This window comes from Scyliorhinus canicula, chromosome 9 (genome assembly GCF_902713615.1).
Source record: "Scyliorhinus canicula chromosome 9, sScyCan1.1, whole genome shotgun sequence".
Lineage (NCBI taxonomy): Eukaryota > Metazoa > Chordata > Chondrichthyes > Carcharhiniformes > Scyliorhinidae > Scyliorhinus > Scyliorhinus canicula.
The window spans coordinates 2,583,482-2,604,707 of NC_052154.1; the positions used below are offsets into that span (position 1 = coordinate 2,583,482).

Genomic DNA, 21,226 nt, shown 5'->3' on the forward strand with positions numbered 1-21,226 from the left:
ACCCGATATAAAATGGATTGGGATTTCCGTTGGGTGAGTGCAGGAGGAGTGTTAGATTTCACAGCTGCTGTCTCAGTCCCAGGCTTGACAATCCTGATCAATGATTTGTGCAGCGAACTCAACTGTTCATCGTCTGTCAGCAGGTGGTGGCAACATCAAAGAATCTCCCATCAGGGAGGGAAATGGTTTATTTGTAACGGTGAGAGGCATTTTACTACCCGACTACAATCTCAATAATGTACAAGTTGTTTTTAAAGTTTAAGTCGAGGCTGTTTCGGAAAATGGTCCAATTTCTCTGAAAGACGGTGAGGTGTCAGTTTGATTCTGCAGGCTTGGTGCACAGCTCCACATTGCACCGTCTGAAACGTAAAACTGCTCACCCACTCGTGTAGAACAATGCAATTAAATCACCAGGACACCAGCCTGACAGTCCACAGCAATCTAACAATTTCCTTCTGTAATGGACTTGTTGCCCGATGTATGGAGAAGAAGCAAGCTGCTGGAGCTACAAGGACAGTGTATAAACCCTCTGAAACAAACTGTGGGAGATGTTCAGGGCAGCACAGTGGTAAGCACTGCTGCCTCACCATGCCAGTGACCCGGGTTAGCACTGCTGCCTCACAGTGCCAGGGACCCGGGTTAACACTGCTGTCTCACAGAGCCAGGGATCCGGGTTAGCACTGCTGCCCCACAGTGCCAGGGACCCGGGTTAACACTGCTGTCTCACAGTGCCAGGGACCCGGGTTAACACTGATGTCTCACAGTGCCAGGGATCCGGGTTAGCACTGCTGTCTCACAGTGCCAGGGACCCGGGTTAACACTGCTGTCTCACAGTGCCAGGGACCCGGGTTAACACTGCTGTCTCACAGTGCCGGGACCCGGGTTAACACTGCTGTCTCACAGTGCCAGGGACCCGGGTTAACACTGCTGTCTCACAGTGCCGGGACCCGGGTTAACACTGCTGTCTCACAGTGCCAGGGACCCGGGTTAACACTGCTGTCTCACAGTGCCGGGACCCGGGTTAGCACTGCTGCCTCACAGTGCCAGGGACCCGGGTTAACACTGCTGCCTCACAGTGCCAGGGACCCGGGTTAACACTGCTGCCTCAGTGCCAGGGACCCGGGTTAACACTGCTGTCTCAGTGCCAGGGACCCGGGTTAACACTGCTGCCTCACAGTGCCAGGGACCCGGGTTAACACTGCTGTCTCACAGTGCCGGGACCCGGGTTAGCACTGCTGCCTCACAGTGCCAGGGACCCGGGTTAACACTGCTGCCTCACAGTGCCAGGGACCCGGGTTAACACTGATGTCTCACAGTGCCAGGGATCCGGGTTAGCACTGCTGCCTCACAGTGCCAGGGACCCGGGTTAACACTGCTACCTCACTGTGCCAGGGACAGTTAACCCTGTATTCCGCATTCATATTTGTCCTTCCAAAATGGACAACCTCACACTTTTCAGGTAAACTCCATCTGCCATTTCTCAGCCCAGCTCTGCATCCTATCTATGTCTCTTTGAAGCCGACAACAGCCCTCCTCACCATCCACAACTCCACCAATCTTCGTATCATCTGCAAATTTACTGACCCACCCTTCAACTCCCTCATCCAAGTCATTAATGAAAATCACAAACAGCAGAGGACCCAGAACTGATCCCTGCGGTACGCCACTGATAACTGGGCTCCAGGCTGAATATTTGCCATCCACCACCACTCTCTGTCTTCTATCGGTTAGCCAGTTTGTTTTCCAACTGGCCAAATACAGGTGATCTTGCCAAGCGGGTGAAGTGAGTAGGCACCCAAAGGGAGCAGCCAATTACTGCCTGCAGCTAGACACAGAATGTCAGTTTGGGAAACGGGTGTGGGGAGGGAGCTGGGGTTGAGTGAACTAATCGTGAGGCCACAGTGCAGGGGAAGAAAGGCCAGTAGATAGCAATTTAGTGGTTGTAGGGGACAACACAATTAGGAGGGTAGAACCAGGAAACACTGTTTAAAAACTGAGGATCTTCCCTATGAGACTGATGTGAAGAGAATGTTCTTCTCTTGTGGGGGGGGGGGGGGCTTTACCTGTGGAATTCTCTTCCCCAGAGAGCAGTGGATTCTGGGTCATTGAAGACTTTCAAGGTTGAATTAGATGTTTAATCAACAAAGGAGACTGGAGTTAGAGAGGGGGGGGATGCAGAGAGGAGGAGAGTGGAGGATTCGGGGGGGGGGGGGGGGGGGGGGGGCGGTGTGGACAGGAGAGTCAAGGATTAGAGGGAGGGGGGTCCAGACAGGAGTGGAGCATTGGGGGGGTGCAGACAGGAGAGTGGAGGATTAGAGGGGGGGGGGGTGTGGAGAGGAGAGTGGAGGATGGGGGGGGGGGGGGTGTGTGGACAGGAGAGTGGAGGATTAGAGGATGAGGTGTGGACAGGAGAGTGGAGGATTGGGGGGGGGGGGTGTGGACAGGAGAGTGGAGGACTAGAGGGGGGGGGGTGCAGACAGGAAAGTGGAGGATTGGGGGGGGGGGTGCAGACAGGAGAGTGGAGGATTAGAGGGAGGGTGTGGAGAGGAGAGTGGAGGATTGGAGGGGGGTGTGGACAAGAGAGTGGAGGATTGGAGTGGGGTGTGGACGGGAGAGTGGAGGATTCGGGGGGTTGCAGACAGGAGAGTGGAGGATTGAGGGGGGTGCAGACAGGAGAGTGGAGGATTCGGGGGGGTGTGGACAGGAGAGTGGAGGATTGGGGGGGTGCAGACAGGAGAGTGGAGGATTGAGGGGGGTGCAGACAGGAGAGTGAAGGATTGAGGGGTGTGGACAGGAGAATGGAGGATTGGGGGGGTGCAGACAGGAGAGTGGAGGATTAAGGGGGGGGGGTGTGGACAGGAGAGTGGAGGATTAGAGTGGGGTGTGGACGGGAGAGTGGAGGATTCGGGGGGTTGCAGACAGGAGAGTGGAGGATTAGAGGGGGGTGTGGACAGGAGAGTGAAGGATTAGAGAGGCGGGGTGTGGACAGGAGAGTGGAGGATTAAGGGGGGGTGTGGACAGGAGAGTGGAGGATTAGAGGGGGGGATGTGGACAGGAGAGTGGAGGATTAGAGGGGGGTGTGGACAGGAGAGTGGAGGATTAGGGGGGGGGGGGGTGGACAGGAGAGTGGAGGATTAAGGGGGGGGGGGTGTGGACAGGAGAGTGGAGGATTAAGGGGGTGTGTGGACAGGAGAGTGGAGGATTAGAGGGGGGGGTGTGGACAGGAGAGTGGAGGATTAAGGGGGTGTGTGGACAGGAGAGTGGAGGATTAAGGGGGTGTGTGGACAGGAGAGTGGAGGATTAGAGGGGGGGGTGTGGACAGGAGAGTGGAGGATTAGGGGGGGTGTGGACAGGAGAGTGGAGGATTAAGGGGGTGTGTGGACAGGAGAGTGAAGGATTAGAGGGGGGGGTGTGGACAGGAGAGTGGAGGATTAGAGGGGGGGTGTGGACAGGAGAGTGAAGGATTAGAGGGGGGGGGGTGTGGACAGGAGAGTGGAGGATTAGAGGGGGGGTGTGTGGACAGGAGAGTGGAGGATTGGGAGCGTGCAGACAGGAGAGTGGAGGATTGGGGGGGTGTGGACAGGAGAGTGGAGGATAATGGGGGGGTGTGGACAGGAGAGTGGAGGATTAGAGGGGGGGGTGTGGACAGGAGAGTGAAGGATTAGAGGGGGGGGGTGTGTGGACAGAAGAGTGGAGGATTGGGAGGGTGCAGACAGGAGAGTGGAGGATAATGGGGGGGTGTGGACAGGAGAGTGGAGGATTAGAGGGGGGGTGTGGACAGGAGAGTGAAGGATTAGAGGGGGGTGTGGACAGGAGAGTGGAGGATAATGGGGGGGTGTGGACAGGAGAGTGGAGGATTAGAGGGGGGGGTGTGGACAGGAGAGTGAAGGATTAGAGGGGGGTGTGTGGACAGGAGAGTGGAGGATTGGGAGGGTGCAGACAGGAGAGTGGAGGATAATGGGGGGGGTGTGGACAGGAGAGTGGAGGATTAGAGGGGGGGTGTGGACAGGAGAGTGAAGGATTAGAGGGGGGTGTGGACAGGAGAGTGGAGGATAATGGGGGGGGTGTGGACAGGAGAGTGGAGGATTCGGGGGGTGTGGACAGGAGAGTGGAGGATTAGAGGGGGGGTGTGGACAGGAGTGGAGGATTGGGGGGGTGTGGACAGGAGAGTGGAGGATTGGGAGGGTGCAGACAGGAGAGTGGAGGATTAGAGGGGGGGGTGTGTGGACAGGAGAGTGGAGGATTGGGGGGGTGTGGACAGGAGAGTGGAGGATTAGAGGGGGGTGGGGTGTGGCGGGGAGAGTGGAGGATTAAGGGGGGGGGTGTGGACAGGAGAGTGGAGGATTAGAGGGGGGTGGGGTGTGGCGGGAGAGTGGAGGATTAAGGGGGGGGTGTGGACAGGAGAGTGGAGGATTAGAGGGGGGTGGGGTGTGGCGGGAGAGTGGAGGATTAAGGGGGGGGGTGTGGACAGGAGAGTGGAGGATTAGGGGGGGTGTGGACAGGAGAGTGGAGGATTAGAGGGGGGGTGTGGACAGGAGAGTGAAGGATTAGAGGGGGGGGGTGTGGACAGGAGAGTGGAGGATTAGAGAGGGGGGGGTGTGGACAGGAGAGTGGAGGATTAGAGAGGGGGGGGTGTGGACAGGAGAGTGGAGGATTAGAGGGGGGTGTGGTGCGGCGGGAGAGTGTAGGCGAGGCCACAATCCCATTATATCACAGAGTAATCACAAGGAGCCAAAAGGCCCAGCCCTGCTGCCAATTTCTGTGTTGGTGTAACCGGAGACTATTTCAGCCCTGGTTGTTAGGACCGGATTCAATTGTGAGTGCCGCACCTTTGGAAGAACGAGATTTGAGAGAATGCAGAGGAGGTTTAGTACATTGTGACTAGGGATGAGGGATTGCAGAATTATGGAGAGTATAGTGAAACTGGGGTTGGTCTCCTTAAAACAGAGAAAGTCAACCAGGTGGTTTAGTAAAGGTGTTTCGAATCAGGAAGGGTTTACAGTAATTAAATAAAGACAAACAGCTTCCAATGATTAAGGATCAATAGCCAGAGGGTACAGGTCGAAGGTACAGGTCGAGGGTTAATAGCCAGAGGGTACAGGTCGAGGGTTAATAGCCAGAGGGTACAGGTCGAAGGTACTGGTCGAGGGTTAATAGCCAGAGGATACAGGTCGAAGGTACTGGTCGAGGGTTAATAGCCAGAGGGTACAGGTCGAAGGTATAGGTCGAGGGTTAATAGCCAGAGGGTACAGGTCGAAGGTACAGGTTGAGGGTTAATAGCCAGAGGGTACAGGTCGAAAGTACAGGTCGAGGGTTAATAGCCAGAGGGTACAGGTCGAAGGTACAGGTCGAGGGTTAATAGCCAGAGGGTACAGGTCGAAAGTACAGGTCGAGGGTTAATAGCCAGAGGGTACAGGTCGAAAGTACAGGTCGAGGGTTAATAGCCAGAGGGTACAGGTCGAAGGTACAGGTCGAGGGTTAATAGCCAGAGGGTACAGGTCGAAAGTACAGGTCGAGGGTTAATAGCCAGAGGGTACAGGTCGAAAGTACAGGTCGAGGGTTAATAGCCAGAGGGTACAGGTCGAAGGTACAGGTCGAGGGTTAATAGCCAGAGGGTACAGGTCGAAGGTACAGGTCGCGGGTTAATAGCCAGAGGGTACATGTCGAAGGTACAGGTAAAGGGGGTGCAATTCTCCGATCGCGGGACAGAGTGTGTGCACCGTCGTGAATGCCGGAACGGGCGTGGGCAGTAGTGCTTCTGTCCCCCACAGGGGGCCAGCTCTGCGCTGGAGCGGTTCATGCTGCTCCGCCCTCACTTCCTGGCGCGTACTGGGGGCGGCACTAACCCGCGCATGCACGGTAGCTTTACGGAACACCACGCCGGCCCCGATGCAACATGGCGCAGGGGTTCTGGGGCTGGACGCACAACCAAGTAGTCCGGGGGGGGGGGGGGGGGGGGGGGGGGGGGGGGGGGCTCACCAATCAGTGGGCCCCGATCGAGGGCCAGACCCCATCGTCGCCCCCCTCCCCCCCCGGCCCTTCGTTCAGAGTTCCTGCGGGAACCACCAGGTGTGGACGGTGCCGGTGGGTCTCTGCTTTTTCCAGGCGGCCGCTCGGCCCATTCGGGCCGGAGAATCGGCGGGCCGGCCTCGTACAATGGCAGCGACCGGTGCTCCGTTGGCGCAAATGGTGCCGATTCTCCGCACCTCAGAGAGTCACGCGCCGGCATGGCGCGGTTGTGGTGATTCTCCGGCCCGGTGCGGGGCTGGGAGAATCGCACCCAAGGTCAATAACCAGAGGGTAAAGGTTGAGGGTTGAGGGCAAAACAAGGTGAAAGAAGATAATGAAGAACATTTTTATGAAGCAGTTGGTTAGGATTTGGAATGCACTGTCAGATAGGATGATGGATACACATTCAACAGTAGCCTCCGAAAACAAATCGGTTAAATATTTGGAAGGAACTGCAGGGATATTAGTTAAAAGGCAGGGGAGTGGGGCAAACTAAATTCTCTTTGAAACATCCGGCACAGATTTGATGGGCTGAATGGCAGCCTTCTGTTCCGTGATTCTGTGGAGTGGTTGAAATGAGTAACAGGTATATTTAAGAAGTTCAACACATGAAGGAGATAAGGATAGGAATATATGGAGATGAGAGGGAGCAGCCAGGCCTAACTGAGTTTGGTGTGGATTGTAAATTCACTGTAATTGGAGGGTAAAGAGCTCGTCCAGCAGGGCTATCAACATGCAGTGGCCAGAATGGCAATGGCAAAGCAAAGGGACGCAATTTTAACCCATCTTGCAGGTTGGGAAACTCCGGTTTCAGTGTCACACAGGATTTACACCTGCCTTCAGCGTAGAATCAGGATTAAGGAAAACCAATATTGCTGCCAATCTTATTGTTGTTTAGATTACAGAGTAGTAATACGTCGCATTTACAGCACAGAAACATTCAGCCGAACTGAGCTCAGCCAATATTGATGCTCCATGTCAACCTCTCATCCTTCTCCATCTGACCCATCGACCTTGCCATCGATTCCTTTGTTTGTCTTTATCTTGATCCCCCTGAACGGTATCTCTGCGGCTACTCCCTGTGGCTCTGAACGGTATCTCTGCGGCTACTCCCTGTGGCCCTGAACGGTATCTCTGCGGCTACTCCCTGTGGCTCTGAACGGTATCTCTGCGGCTACTCCCTGTGGCTCTGAACGGTATCTCTGCGGCTACTCCCTGTGGCTCTGAACGGTATCTCTGCGGCTACTCCCTGTGGCTCTGAACGGTATCTCTGCGGCTACTCCCTGTGGCTCGGAACAGTATCTCTGCGGCTACTCCCTGTGGCTCTGAACGGTATCTCTGCGGCTACTCCCTGTGGCTCTGAACGGTATCTCTGCGGCTACTCCCTGTGGCTCGGAACAGTATCTCTGCGGCTACTCCCTGTGGCTCTGAACGGTATCTCTGCGGCTACTCCCTGTGGCTCTGAACGGTATCTCTGCGGCTACTTCCTGTGGCTCTGAACGGTATCTCTGCGGCTACTCCCTGTGGCTCTGACCGGTATCTCTGCGGCTACTCCCTGTGGTTACTAGTCCCACATTCTCACCACATTCTGGCTAACGGTATGTCTCCTGAATTCCCTGTTGGGATTGTTAGTGACTGTTCCAACATTTAGGAACTCTAATTCGGGACAAGCCTACCCAGCCCACGCTATCAGACACTCCCATACCTTCACTGGGCTCTATCAGGTCGCCCCTCCAGCCACCCAGTCTGGGATGGTCAGCTTGGTCATGTCCCCCAGAGGCTGATCCGATCATTATAACGAGAAAGTTTATATAATAGTCACCTCCTTATGTGCGTCGCTTGAGATGCGGTTAGTGTAACGCACCAGCTCCAGTTCCATGTCGGTCTTTATCACACGGCTTTGAAAGGCAGGAAGAGGGGAGTTGGTGGAAAGAGAAAACAATCATCATGTTTCAGTTACTCTGTGCCAACATTTAATATCGCAGAACATCAACGTCCCTCAGTAAACACAATGTGTTCAGGGCTATCATCCATTATTCACATTAAGACATCCAGAAGAATGTTCGGGATAAGCGGAAACAGGAATTTATTAAAGAATAAAAGATCCAATTCCGTCTCATTCTCCAATCCTGATGCATACAATGATAATGGAGTATTGACGGTTCGCTGTAATCCATCTCTATCCATTCAACCAATCAGTCCAGATCAGAGCTGGAGATGAAGAAGAAAACCTTGGTGGAGGGCTTGTGGAACCAGGGCACAAACATTAACCCTCTCCAACATGCAACACTCACCACACATCATGTCCCAAATTACTCATATACTGCATCAAATGATTATTTTCTCAATTAACCTTATCTAATCTGCATCTGAATGAATCAATAAAACTGGCTTCCTCTGTCTCCTAAGGAAGTCTGCTCCATGAGCACAGACTCACAGCAAGAATGGTTTGATTACTGACTTCAGCCTCCAAACATAGACTGTGTCCTCTGGTCCCACATTCTACAGTTGCCAACAGTCAATGGGACATGTTCAAATGTGGGAGTGATGGTTTAGCTCAGTGGGTTAGACAGCTGGTTTGTGATGCAGGACAAGGCCAGCAGCCTTGGTTCAATTCCCGTCCCAGCTGAGAATTCTGAATTCTCCCTCTGTGTACCAGTACAGGAGCCGGAATGTGGCGACTAGGGAGCTTTTCACAGTAACTTCATTGCAGTGTTAATGTAAGCCGACTCGTGACAATAAAGATTATTTACATTTACAATATAGCTGGGACACCTGGCCTGACTAACTGATGAGTAGAGGGAGCTTTACTCTGTATCTAACCCCGTGCTGTACCTGTCCTGGGAGTGTTTGATGGGGACAGTGTAGAGGGAGCTTTACTCTGTATCTAACCCCGTGCTGTACCTGTCCTGGGAGTGTTTGATGGGGACAGTGTGGAGGGAGCTTTACTCTGTATCTAACCCTGTGCTGTACCTGTCCTGGGAATGTTTGATGGGGACAGTGTAGAGGGAGCTTTACTCTGTATCTAACCCCGTGCTGTACCTGTCCTGGGAGTGTTTGATGGGGACAGTGTAGAGGGAGCTTTACTCTGTATCTAACCCTGTGCTGTATCTGTCCTGGGAGTGTTTGATGGGGACAGTGTAGAGGGAGCTTTACTCTATATCTAACCCCGTGCTGTACCTGTCCTGGGAGTGTTTGATGGTATAGAATTCTGGTTCAATGAGGAATGTTGGAGAGCACACTAGGAACAGCACAATGTATACCTAAAAATGAGGTGCCAATTTGGTGAAGCCAGAATATTAACAGAAGCATCGTGTGAACAGAGCGAAGCAACGGCGCAATCTACAGGCAAAATCAAAGCTCTGCAGTCCTCTCACATTCAGTGATGGACAATTAAACAACTAACTGGAGAAGGCAAAAGATTCCCAATTCTCAATGATGGAGAAGCCCAGTACATCAGTACAAAAGACAAGGCATTTGCAACCACCTTCAGCCAGAAGTTGCCACTCAGTGCAATCCTGAATGGCGTTGCGGTCTTGCTGCACATGGACATAGATTGCTTCAGTATCTGAGAGTTGTGAATGATTCAGAACATTGCACAGTCATCAGCCCACATCTCACTTTGGACCTTATGATAGAATTAAGGTGATTAATGAAGCAGCTGACGGTGGTTGTGCCTGAGGATCTCCTGCAATAATGTGCTGGAGTTGAGATGATTGACCTCCAACCATCTTCCTCTGTGCCGGGTACGACTCCAACTAGCGGAGAGTTTCCCCCTGATTCCCATTGACCCCAGTTTAGCTCGGGCTCCTTGATGCCACACTCGGTCAAATGTTGCCATGATGTCAAGGGCAGTCACTCTCACCTCACATATGAAGTTCAGCTCTTTTGTCCATGTTTGAACCAAGGCTGTACTGAGGCCAGGTGCTGAGTAACCCTGGTGGACCTCTAGAGGTCACCAGCTTCACAGATGTCAGTCTTCAGCCAATACGATTCACCCCATATGATGTCAATAAACAGCTGAAGGCATTGGATATTGCAAAAGCTGTGGGCCCTGACAATATCTTAAATATATTTCAAATACCACTCATGAATAAAGTTAACAAGCAGGGTTTTACTTGCTTTTCTCTGTGAAGAATCTTTGGAGAGAGAGCCTTTCAGTTCCAAACTGAAACACCTCTGTCAAATTTGAGTTCCAGGACCTACTGGCTCTTTAGACAGAGCTGGCTTGTGCTATTAACTGCATCATCTATACCCAAAGCATAAAGCATTCTTTTGTCTCTTCTTACAAGATATCCCTCGACTTGTTTAGCCAGGATCAAACACAATATAATCATAGAATCCCTACATTGCAAAAGGAGGCCATTCGGCCTATCGAGTCTATACCGACCCTTCGAGAATCCACACTACCCAGGCAGAATACCCTCCCCCACAATTCCTGCAATCCCACCCTAAGGGGAAATTTATCATGGCCAATCCACCTAAACTGCATGGGCGAGATTCTCTGCAAATGCGGAGAGTCGTAAAGGCTGCCGTGAAACTGGTCGTGTTTCACGGCAGCCTTCACGCCCGTTCCTGGGACCCGATTCTCCCCCCCTCCCAATCGGGGCTAGGAGCGGGACCCCGGGAATCACGGCATCGCGGCCTTAACGACCGTCGCTCCTGACCTCAATACAGCCATGGTTCAAACATGGACAAAAGAACTCAACTCCAGAGGTGAGGTGAGAGTGACTGCCCTTGACATCAAGGTAGCATTTGACCTCGTGTGGCTTCAAGGAGCCGTAACAAAACTGGAATCAGGTGGACAAATCTCCACTGGTTGGAGTCATTCCTGGCACAGAGGAAGATGGTTGTGGGTCAATCATCTCAACTCCAGCACATCATTGCAGGAGATCCTCAGGCACAGCCATCTTCAGCTGCTTCATTAATCACCTTTCCTCTATCATAAGGTCCAAAGTAAAGATGTTGGCTGATGACAGCACAATGTTCTGAATCATTCACAACTCCTCAGACAGTGAAGCAATCTGTGTCCATATGCAGCAAGGCTTGAACACCATTCAGGATTGCACTGAGTGGCAATTAACATTCACGCCACACAACTGCCAGTCAATGGTCATCTGAAAAAATGAGGGATTTTGAAAATGAAAAATGAAAATCGCTTATTGTCACGAGTAGGCTTCAATGAAGTTACTGTGAAAAGCCCCTAGTCGCCACATTCCAGCGCCTGTCCGGGGAGGATGGTACGGGAAAGGCTCCCTCAAAGGCTCCCTCAATTTTCTATAGTATTACATCGCTGAATCCCCTCCCATCAACATCCTGAAAATTACCATACACCAGAAAATTAACTGAATCAGTCAGAAAATACATTAAGAGCAGGTCAGAGACTGGGAATCCTGCGGCGAGTACCTCACCTCCCAACTCCTCAAAGCCAGTCCACCATCTACAAGGCACAAGTCAGGAGTGCGATGGGAGACTCTCCACTTGCCTGGATGAGTACAGCTCCAACACCATCCAGGGCAAAGCAATCCGCTTGATCGGCACCCAACCCACCACCACCGACAGTGGCTGACGTGTGCACCATCGACAAGATGCACTGCAATAACTCAGCAAGGCTCCTGAGGCAGCACCTTCCAAACCCACGACCACTACCACCGGAAAGATGCTTGTACAGCCATCTCGCTCCGGGAGGAGGGGGCACATTTGGTGTGCGAGTGTGAGTGGGGAGTGTGTCTGTATTGGTGTGTGAGTGGGGAGTGTGTCTGTATTGGTGTGTGAGTGGGGAGTGTGTCTGTATTGGTGTGTGTGGGGAGTGTGTCTGTATTGGTGTGTGAGTGGGGAGTGTGTCTGTATTGGTGTGTGTGGGGAGTGTGTCTGTATTGGTGTGTGAGTGGGGAGTGTGTCTGTATTGGTGTGTGTGGGGAGTGTGTCTGTATTGGTGTGTGAGTGTGAGTGGGGAGTGTGTCTGTATTGGTGTGTGAGTGGGGAGTGTGTCTGTATTGGTGTGTGTGGGGAGTGTGTCTGTATTGGTGTGTGAGTGGGGAGTGTGTCTGTATTGGTGTGTGTGGGGAGTGTGTCTGTATTGGTGTGTGAGTGTGAGTGGGGAGTGTGTCTGTATGGATGTGTGAGTGTGTATGGGTGTGTGGTGGTGAGAGTCAATGAGAAACCTGAGACTGGGCCTAAGGTAGACTCGCACTCACCCTCCCTCCCTCACCCTCCCTCCCTCCCTCACCCTCCCTCCCTCCCTCACCCTCCCTCCCTCATCCTGCCTCCCTCAGTCAGTCTCTCGCACACACCCTGACCCACTCACTCACTCTCACGCAAGCTCATCCACTTGCTCCCACTCTTCCACGCGCACACAAACACACTCCCCCGCCCCCACACACTCCCCCGCACACTCCTCCACCCTCCCCCACCCCTCGCACACTCCCCCACCCCCCGCACACTCCCCCACCCCCCGCACTGACTCAAACCCGCTCTCCCGGGCCCTGACTCAAACCCACTCTCCTGGGCCCTGAATCGAACCCACCCTCCTGGGCTTGGAGAGGAACACGCCAGAGGCGTAGGTATACCCACAGTGCTGTTAGGGACGGAGTTCCAGGATTTTGACCCAGTGATGGTGAAGGAACGGCCGATATATTTCCCAGCCAGAATGATGAGTGGCTTGGAGAGGAATTGCAATGGCGTTCCCAGATATCTAGGTCAGGCTTATCCGGGTCCCCGTCTCGAATCAAATCTCTTGGGCCCGACTCATGCTTGCCCTCGCGGGCTCGCTCGAACATGGCTCTCTGGGGTCTGCCCTCAAACTGGCTTTCCTTGGGATCCAGGCCAGTTTGACCTGACTCAGCAGCCTCCAGACTGACTGCTGTTTCACTGCTATCAGCACACTCACCGGTCCACGCTCACTGATCCGCCAATCAAATTTCACTCCTTCATTTGCTGCTCAGATCCTCACTAATCTGCCGATCAGAAGGCAGGAGAAAACTGGTCCACGATTGGAGTACATCCAAGAACAATCTTCCATTGAAACGCACCTGTTTGACCGGGAGTTTGAAAACTGGTGCCATCGGCCGTACTTTGGACAAGCTTGACCTAGAAGGCCAAGAGCAGCAGATACCTGGGAACGCCATTGCAATTCCTTTCCCAGCCACTCACCATTCTGACTGGCAAATATATTGGCCGTTCCTTCACAGGATCAAAATCCTGGAACTCCCTCCCTAACAGCACGGTGGGTGTACCTACACCACATGGACTGCACCAATTCAAGAAGGCAGCCAGAGATGGGCAATAAATACTGGCCTTGCCAGCGACGCCCACAACCCTTGAACAAATAAAGAGATAAATGTAGTGATTTACTTGTTCAGTGCTTACAGATGGCCAACTTATTAGTTTGGCTCGCTAAAAACCTGTCCCACCATACTTGGTCTAGTTGATGAAATAATAATAATAATAATAGCTAGTGTCGCAAGTAGGCTTCAATGAAGTTACTGTGAAAAGCCCCTAGTCGCCATATTCCGCCGCCTGCTCGGGGAGGCCGGTACGGGAATTGAACCCGCACTGCTGGCCTTGTTCTGCATTACAAGCCAGCTGTTTAGCCCACTGTGCTGAAGTTACTGAGATCTCACATTGCCAAGTCCATCCTCTGCGTTGCGCTCAGTTTGCTGACTTCAGCATTAACAGGACAAGTGTTTGGGTCTTACAATTATCCCGAGACTCTGAACTAGGAAAGGTAGTGGGGTGAGAGTGAAATAGTCACTTCTAGTCACTACCCAGAGACTCCTGCTGGAAATTTTGTACGTGGCAAAAATGATGTACCTACTGTTGGGTCATTGATACGCACTGCCTGAGCAAACACACGAGAAGCAGAGTACTGGGAGCATACCTCAGCAAGGAATTGGCAATTTCAGGGCAGGAGGTGAAGTTAATAACATGATCGGAGCAGCAGTGTGTAACAGACACTCAGAACCAAGAATCAAAAAGACAGGGACAAGTCTCATTACAAGAGAAGCAATCAAACATGATCGACTGTCTCATCTTTCACTGGCCACCTTATTCTCCGACATCAATGACCCTGTGACCCCCTCACATCTTATTAAATATGAGATAGCTCTTGAAGTTCCAATACCAGGTTGCATTGTGTGTGGTCAGAAACAATCACAGCTACTGCAGGGTCCCAATATTAAACCACTCTCATTTTGATTCAATCTCTTCCAAATCCAGCCCTATTGAAAGCCAGAAATATCCCAGAATCGATGCAGCAGAGATGAAATTTCATATCCAGATCCAGCCAGATCAGATTTTTTTTTGATGAGCGTAAAGTGATGTCAGAACAGCAGGAATAAGACAGTAAAAAACAGCATTGCCTGAAACCTAAAACAAACCAAATACTGAAATGGGCGGCATGGTGGCACAATGGTTAGCATTGTTGCTTCACAACGCCAGGGTTCCAGGTTCGATTCCCAGCTTGGGTCACTGTCTGTGCGGAGTCTGCACGTTCTCCTCGTGTCTGCGTGGGTTTCCTCCGGGTGCTCCGGTTTCCTCCCACAAGTCCCGAAAGACGTGCTTGTTAGGCGAATGGGACATTCTGAAATCTCCCTCTGTGTACCCGAACAGGTGCCAGAATGTGGTAACTAGGGGATTTTCACAGTAACTTCATTGCAATGTTAATGTAAGCCGACTTGTGACACTAATAAAGATTATTATTATTATAGCATATCACAGCTCATTGATTTAAAATTGTCTGTTAAGAGTGAGAAGTCCATTTTGGATAGAGTCTATTATCCAATCCGGACAATCCTCTTTGCCTTTCAGAGCCTGACAAGTGCCATATATGGTTTGGGGGGATCAGAGACTCCAGCACATCTTCAACAGCTCCGAGCTGTGACTTTGCAGCTTGTTATGTACTTGGTGTTTTTTGCAGCAGTCCACTGCCAACCAATGAATCATTGAGCATCACCTTCTGGATTTCATGGAAAACTGATATTTAGATGTCAGTTTCCAATCAATTCATTCTCGAGTCTGTAACCTTACGTACCCAAATCTCATTCACCCATTACCCATGTTCACTGACCTCCATTCTTTCCTGATCCAACACAGACAGAACATTTTCAAGCTGGCCTCACCCAGATCGCTGTAACCTGCTCCCAACATTCAACTGTCAAAGAAATCCTTCCAATCCTTCTCCAGCAACACTGGGTTTAATTGATCGACCTGTGGTGACCATGCCTCTAGCTACTTATGCCATGAACTCTGGAAAACTCTCCTTAAACCTCACCCCCTGCTCGCCGCTCTCTCTGTTAAGGGATAGTATAGATAGGTGGAGTTGTAGACGGTTCACCATAGTCTTACTGAATTGTGGAACAAACTCTCAAAGGGCTCAACTGCCCACTCCAGCTTGCAATTCTTAAATGATGTTCTTTCCTCCTATAAAAAAAAAACTCCTCAAAGCCTATCTTTTAGTCACTTCTAATATGTTGGGCCAGATTCATAGAATCCCTGCGCTGCAGAAGGCGGCCAATCAGCCCATCCACACGCACCGACCCTTTGAAAGAGCACCCGACATCACCGAGGGGCAATTTATCCTGGCCAATCCACCTAACCTGCACATCTTTTGACTGTGGGAGGAAACCGGAGCATCCGGAGGAAACCCACGCACACACGGGGAGAACGTGCAGACTCCGCACAGACAGTGACCCAAGGTCAGAATCGAACCCGGGTCTCTGGCGCAGTGCGGCTGCAGTGCTAGCCACTGTGCCACCGTGCCTCACCTCGAACAGAAAAGTTTCTAAGTGTGGCAGCAGACAATGGGGAGCTGCCAGGGCTGGCAGATCCAGATGACGCAGAAACTCAATCCTGCTGCATCTCCATCGAAGGTGACCCCCAGGCCCCGACAGACACCGACCGGGAGCAGGGAATGCTGGAGGCCGACATGGGCCCTTCCAACAGGGATTACAACAGCGGCCTCCAGCTCCCCCGAGTCCTCCATGCCTGACAATGGCACGTCTCGGGGTCAGCAGGCGGAACGGGTTGGCACGGTGAGGCATGTGCCACCGGCAAGTCAGCCGGGGCCCTCAGGCCCCAGGTGCTCCAAAGGAGGCCGGCCAATGGCATCAAAAGGCCACAGGGCATGGTAAGCAGCAGGCTGCGTCCATATCTTATGCGCATCCTGGGGCCACACCGATACGTAGGGGTTAAGAGATTGAGGATCACTAGGATGTCACCGGGGCAGGATTATTGGTAGCTCAGGACAGTTAGGGTCACGATTATTTGTGTACCACGTGTAGAGGATGGGTGTGAGTGCGCTGCCAGCAGACAGACAGGAGTCAGACCATGGCATAGATTGAGGAGCACTAGAGCTCAACTCAGAGCGGGTTATCATCACCCTCCTGCCGTGTGTATTAACCCAATGACAGTGACGACACAGGCCCATCACCCTGGAGTGTTACAACACAGACCCTGGGAGGGGTGGAACAGGCCGATTGGGGGGCGGGGGGGGGGTATGGAAGAAACAGATCGGGTGAGGGGATACGGTGAGGGGGGGGGGGTATGGAAGAAACAGATCGGGTGAGGGGATACGGTGAGGGGATACGGTGAGGGGGGAGGGGGGGTATGGAAGAAACAGATCGGGTGAGGGGATACGGTGAGGGGGGGGGGGTGAAATGCCGGATGAAGGCACGCCCTATGAGAAGCGGGCGAAGATGAGGGTCACCCTGGCTCCATGGCTTGCCGGACGCTCGCCGCTGCCACCTGACCCCCATCCTCCTGCTGTTCCCGTGGGTCCTCCCTGTGTTCATTCTCCATCCCCTCCTGGACCGACTCTTCCTCGTCCTCCTCCTCTGATGAAGATGTAAGTTCCACCTGCTCCACTCCCAGCACGTCGCCCGCTGCTGCATCAGGCTGTGGAGGGTACAGCAGACCACCAGAAAGCGGGCAATCCTCCCGAGGCGTGTACTGCAGTGCACCACCAGACAGGCAGGGGCATCGGAAACACATTTTCAGCAGTCTGGTGCACTCTCAATGACAGCCCAGGTAGCCCCATGGGCCTCATTCTATTGGTCTCTGTATTGGCCACCAGCATCTGCACTGGTGTCATTATTCAGGACCCATGCGGGTACCCCTTATCCCCCAAGAGCCAACTGACCATCCCGGAGTGCCCCTCGATGATGGGGGGGATCTCTGACTGCTCAGGGTGTAGCTGTTGTGCACTCTCCTGGGGAAGCGTGCACACACGTGCCTGATCTTCAGGTGGTAGTCACACACAAGGTGAACGTTCAGGTAGTGGAACCCCTTCCTGTGAATGAAGAATGTTCCTGCACCGTTTGGGGGGGCACACGGTGACATGAGTGTTATCTATTACCCCCTGGACCTGGGGCATCCCAGCAATGGCGGAGGATCCTGCTACCCGGGCACCTTGATGGGTTTGGTCCAGGTCAAAGTTTATGCAGTCGGCTGCCCAGGCAACAGGGCATCTGTGACTATATGGATGCATTTGTGGGCTGTTAGTTGTTTGGGAAATGCCACACAAGTCCTCGCTCAAGCCCTGGAATAAACTCGAGGCGTAAAGGTTCAGGGCTGCGGTGACCTTGATGGCCACGGGGAGTGGGTATCCTCCTCCGCAGGGTGCCAAGCCCGCAGGACCTAGCACAGGTGCCGCACCGTCCCCTTGTAGAGACGGAGCCTCCTGCAGCACACACTGACCGACATCTCTTCAAACGCCCAGCGATGCCTGAATACCAGGCCTGATGGGCGGCTGGGTCCTCAGGGTGTGGGGTGGACCCCTGCAAATGGGTTGCTGCCTGGGCGCCAGGCCGCCTGGACTGCCAACAGCACCGCAAGGGCAGCTGCCGTGGGTACCACAATACGATCCATATTGTGGCTTCCTCCCCATTACCCTCAAACTCCTCAAGCCTCCCCCACCCTTTCATTCCCCACCATCTCTCAGGATGCCATCCAGCAAGCCGATTGTGTTTTGGGGGGGGGGGGGGGGGGGGGGGGGGGGGGGGGGGGGGGGGGGGGGAGAGAACCTGCCCTGTGCATATCCCCCGGCCAGAGCCGGGGGCCCAGGGCACCGGACACCAGACATCTGCCGGGAACATTCCCGATCCACCCACCCACCCTCTGGTCGCGAGGATGTCCCCAGTGCTGAAGCCCAGCTCTTGGGTTTTTGATGTTGATGTTGATGCCTCCAGTGTCCAGGCCTCACAGTCTGATCAGCATGCCAGGCAGTAACACCCGCCTGTGACATGGCACATCTACCCACGGGAATCCACTTGGGAGCTGTGAAGCGCTCCCATTACTAACATTGCCAATTCCCTATTTGCAATAGCCTTCAGCTGCGTGGCCAGGGACCACCACGGTCACTGACTTTCACCATATTAACATGGACAGGGCTCTGTCCTGGGGCTGTTTGGTGGGACGGACAGGCAGAAGCTGAAGTTGCCTATGGTACGGGTATACACAATGCGAGGGTGGCATGATGGATCCCCGGGCACCGTGCCACGAGCCGACCTCTCTCCTACCGATAGAGCCTACCCTCCTCCATCCAGGCCTGTCACTGCACCCCCCCCCACCTCCCCCACCCAACCCACCTCCCCCCCACCCAACCCACCTCCCCCACCCAACCCACCTCCCCCACCCAACCCACCTCCCCCACCCAACCCACCTCCCCCCCCCCCCCCCCCCCCCCCACCTCCCCCACCCCCCCTACGCTTTGGGGACTCCGCTCCGCCAGCCACCCCGACAACTTGGGCAGCAGTCCCAGTGACGGGCTGATTTTCAAGGTAGCTCCTCGGCTCCCCACCGCAGCCCCTGGGCCACCGCAGCCACTGGGCCACCGCAGCCCCTGGGCCACCGCAGCCCCTGGGCTCCCCACCGCAGCCCCTGGGCCACCGCAGCCCCTGGCTCCCCACCGCAGCCACTGGGCTCCCCACTGCAGCCCCTGGGCTCCCCACCGCAGCCACTGGGCCAGCTTCACATTTTAAAGAGGTTCTAACGGGAGCCCGCTGGCGAGCCGGTTGGATAGCGGATCCGTCCCGTTAACGATACGGAGATTGGCCTTAATTGGTGATTATTGATTTCTCGCCACGTAGCGGTGGGGTTCGGATCTTGCCAACGGGAGCGGGCCGGTTAGATCGGACACCAGGCAGTGGTCAGCACCGATCCTGATTTTGGGACCTCCCATGATCTAACCGGCTCGCTTGAATTCGCACCCAGCACCACGCGGCCGTTACATCGTGCCCCTCCTATTTTCTTTTTTTTTGGTCTAATTACGCTCCTGTGAATCTCCTTTAAAGGACACCCCCCCCCCCACCCCTAATAACTGCCCTTGAAACCCTCCCCATTCCCCAAATACCCTCACAAACCCCCAAAACCCTCCCTGCCTCTAATTCCCAGACTACCCTCCTGACCACTTACCCCGACTAGCCCCCACCCCAACAACTACCCAGCTGAGCATGTACAAACCCTGACAACCCAACCTTCATTCCCAACCACACTCCGCCCTCACCCATTGACCTTCCCTCCTGTCACAGTGACTGAGTTTTTAAACTCATCTGGCTAACATCAGCTTGTGCCAAAAAAGGGGGCGGTGCCAGCCCTTCTCCTCCCCCCCAATCAATAAGGGGATGGTTTAGCACAGTGGGCTAAACATCTGGCTTGTAATGCAGAACAAGGCCAGCAGCGTGGGTTCAATTCCCGTACCAGCCTCCCTGAACAGGCGCCGGAATGTGGCGGCTAGGGGCTTTTCACAGTAAATTCATTGAAGCCTACTTGTGACAATAAGCGATTATTATATTATTATATCAACACATCCCCAATCTCTCACCATTTAAGAAGTATTCTGCATTTCCGTTAGGTGTGGTTACTGGGTGAGGGCGGGGTTACTGGGTAATGGGGATAGGGTGGATGTGTGGGCTTGGGTAGGCTGCCCCTTCCAAGAGCCAGTGTAGACTCGATGGGGCGAATGGCCTCCTTCTGCACTGTAAATTCTATGAAACACGACTGTGATGTGCTGGACGGAGCCTGGGAGCCACTGCCCTGGACTCAAGATTCCCGCAGCCAAATTTGGAAGATTCATAACCTGTGCTGGAACATTCTATGAACAGCTTGTGCATTGAATTCTCCTAAAAAAATTAAAAACACGGTTTCCAGCAACCCCAAAATCGACCGCTTCCACATTTTGCTTGCAGTTCAAACGAACACAAATGCTGTCCTGTCAGATTCTTTTAATTAATTAATTCCAGGAGCCAATGTGAGTCAGCATTGGGCATTACATCCGACAAACTCACTTTCTCAGCTGCTATTTATTGTATTTTCACAGGACTCTGAACTATTCCTCACAATGATGAATCGTCTCTCTCGCTATATTGTGGCAGTTTGCTCATGAAATATGTATGAATGTTCCATAGTAAATACAGTTTAAACTTTCCCCCAATTGAGACCATTTTTCAACACTTGCGCACGGTACAGATGTGATTAACTCCTCCGCGTCCAGCAGCTACATCTCATTGAAACAGTCGAACAGGCCCCCAAACCCGTTCACACTCTAACAGGCAGGTGGGTCAGTAAATGGTGTGAAATCCTTGTTCCCCTGGTCCTTTGAGCTCAGCATCTCGCAGACCAGTGTTTTTCAAACTTTTGTTCCCCCGCACCCACTTTTGGCAATCGGCCAAGCTTCGTAAACACAATCTCACTCCAATCAGGGTCACAGGAGGAAAGGGCAATGTGCCAATCAGATGCAGAGTTCAGCCAGTTCCTTTGTGCCATTTTCATCTTTACATGGTTGGTTTAGCACAGTGGGCTAAATCGCTGGTTTGTAATGCAGAACACAGCCAGCAGTGCGGGTTCAATTCCCGTACCAGCCTCCCCGAACAGGCGCCGGAATGTGGCGACTAGGGGCTTTTCACAGTAACTTCATTGAAGCCTACTTGTGACAATAAGCGATTATTATTAGTGAAACGGAAATCCATCCTCGCACATGTAGGTCGTCGTGAGGGGCCATAACAACAAAATGCTCATTTTACTCAGCACTGGATTCTCCTGGGAGATGCTACTCCAGCATGCTGACAGCCTTGTGGGCATTTGGTGTGTTTTTAAATATATATATTTAGAGTACCCAATTCTTTTTTTCCAAATTAAGGGGGAACTTAACGTGGCCAATCCACATACCCTGCACATCTTTGGGTTGTGGGGATAAAATAAATATTCTTTATTGTTACAAGTA

The 21,226-nt window shown here is 53.0% G+C and overlaps 1 protein-coding gene across 3 annotated transcripts in view; it reads right to left on the reverse strand.

Moving 5' to 3' along the window:
• The window catches only part of pepd (peptidase D), a 224,675-nt gene that overhangs the window by 122,471 nt on the left and 80,978 nt on the right, over window positions 1–21,226 (reverse strand). For all 3 annotated transcript variants that reach the window (XR_005461732.1, XM_038806189.1, XM_038806190.1), the window contains exon 8: window positions 7,832–7,907. Coding sequence is in view for 2 of the 3 variants with exons in the window: in XM_038806189.1 (XP_038662117.1) it covers window positions 7,832–7,907 (76 nt within the window). In the remaining variant the exon portion in view is untranslated. The remainder of the gene's footprint in view (window positions 1–7,831; window positions 7,908–21,226) is intronic.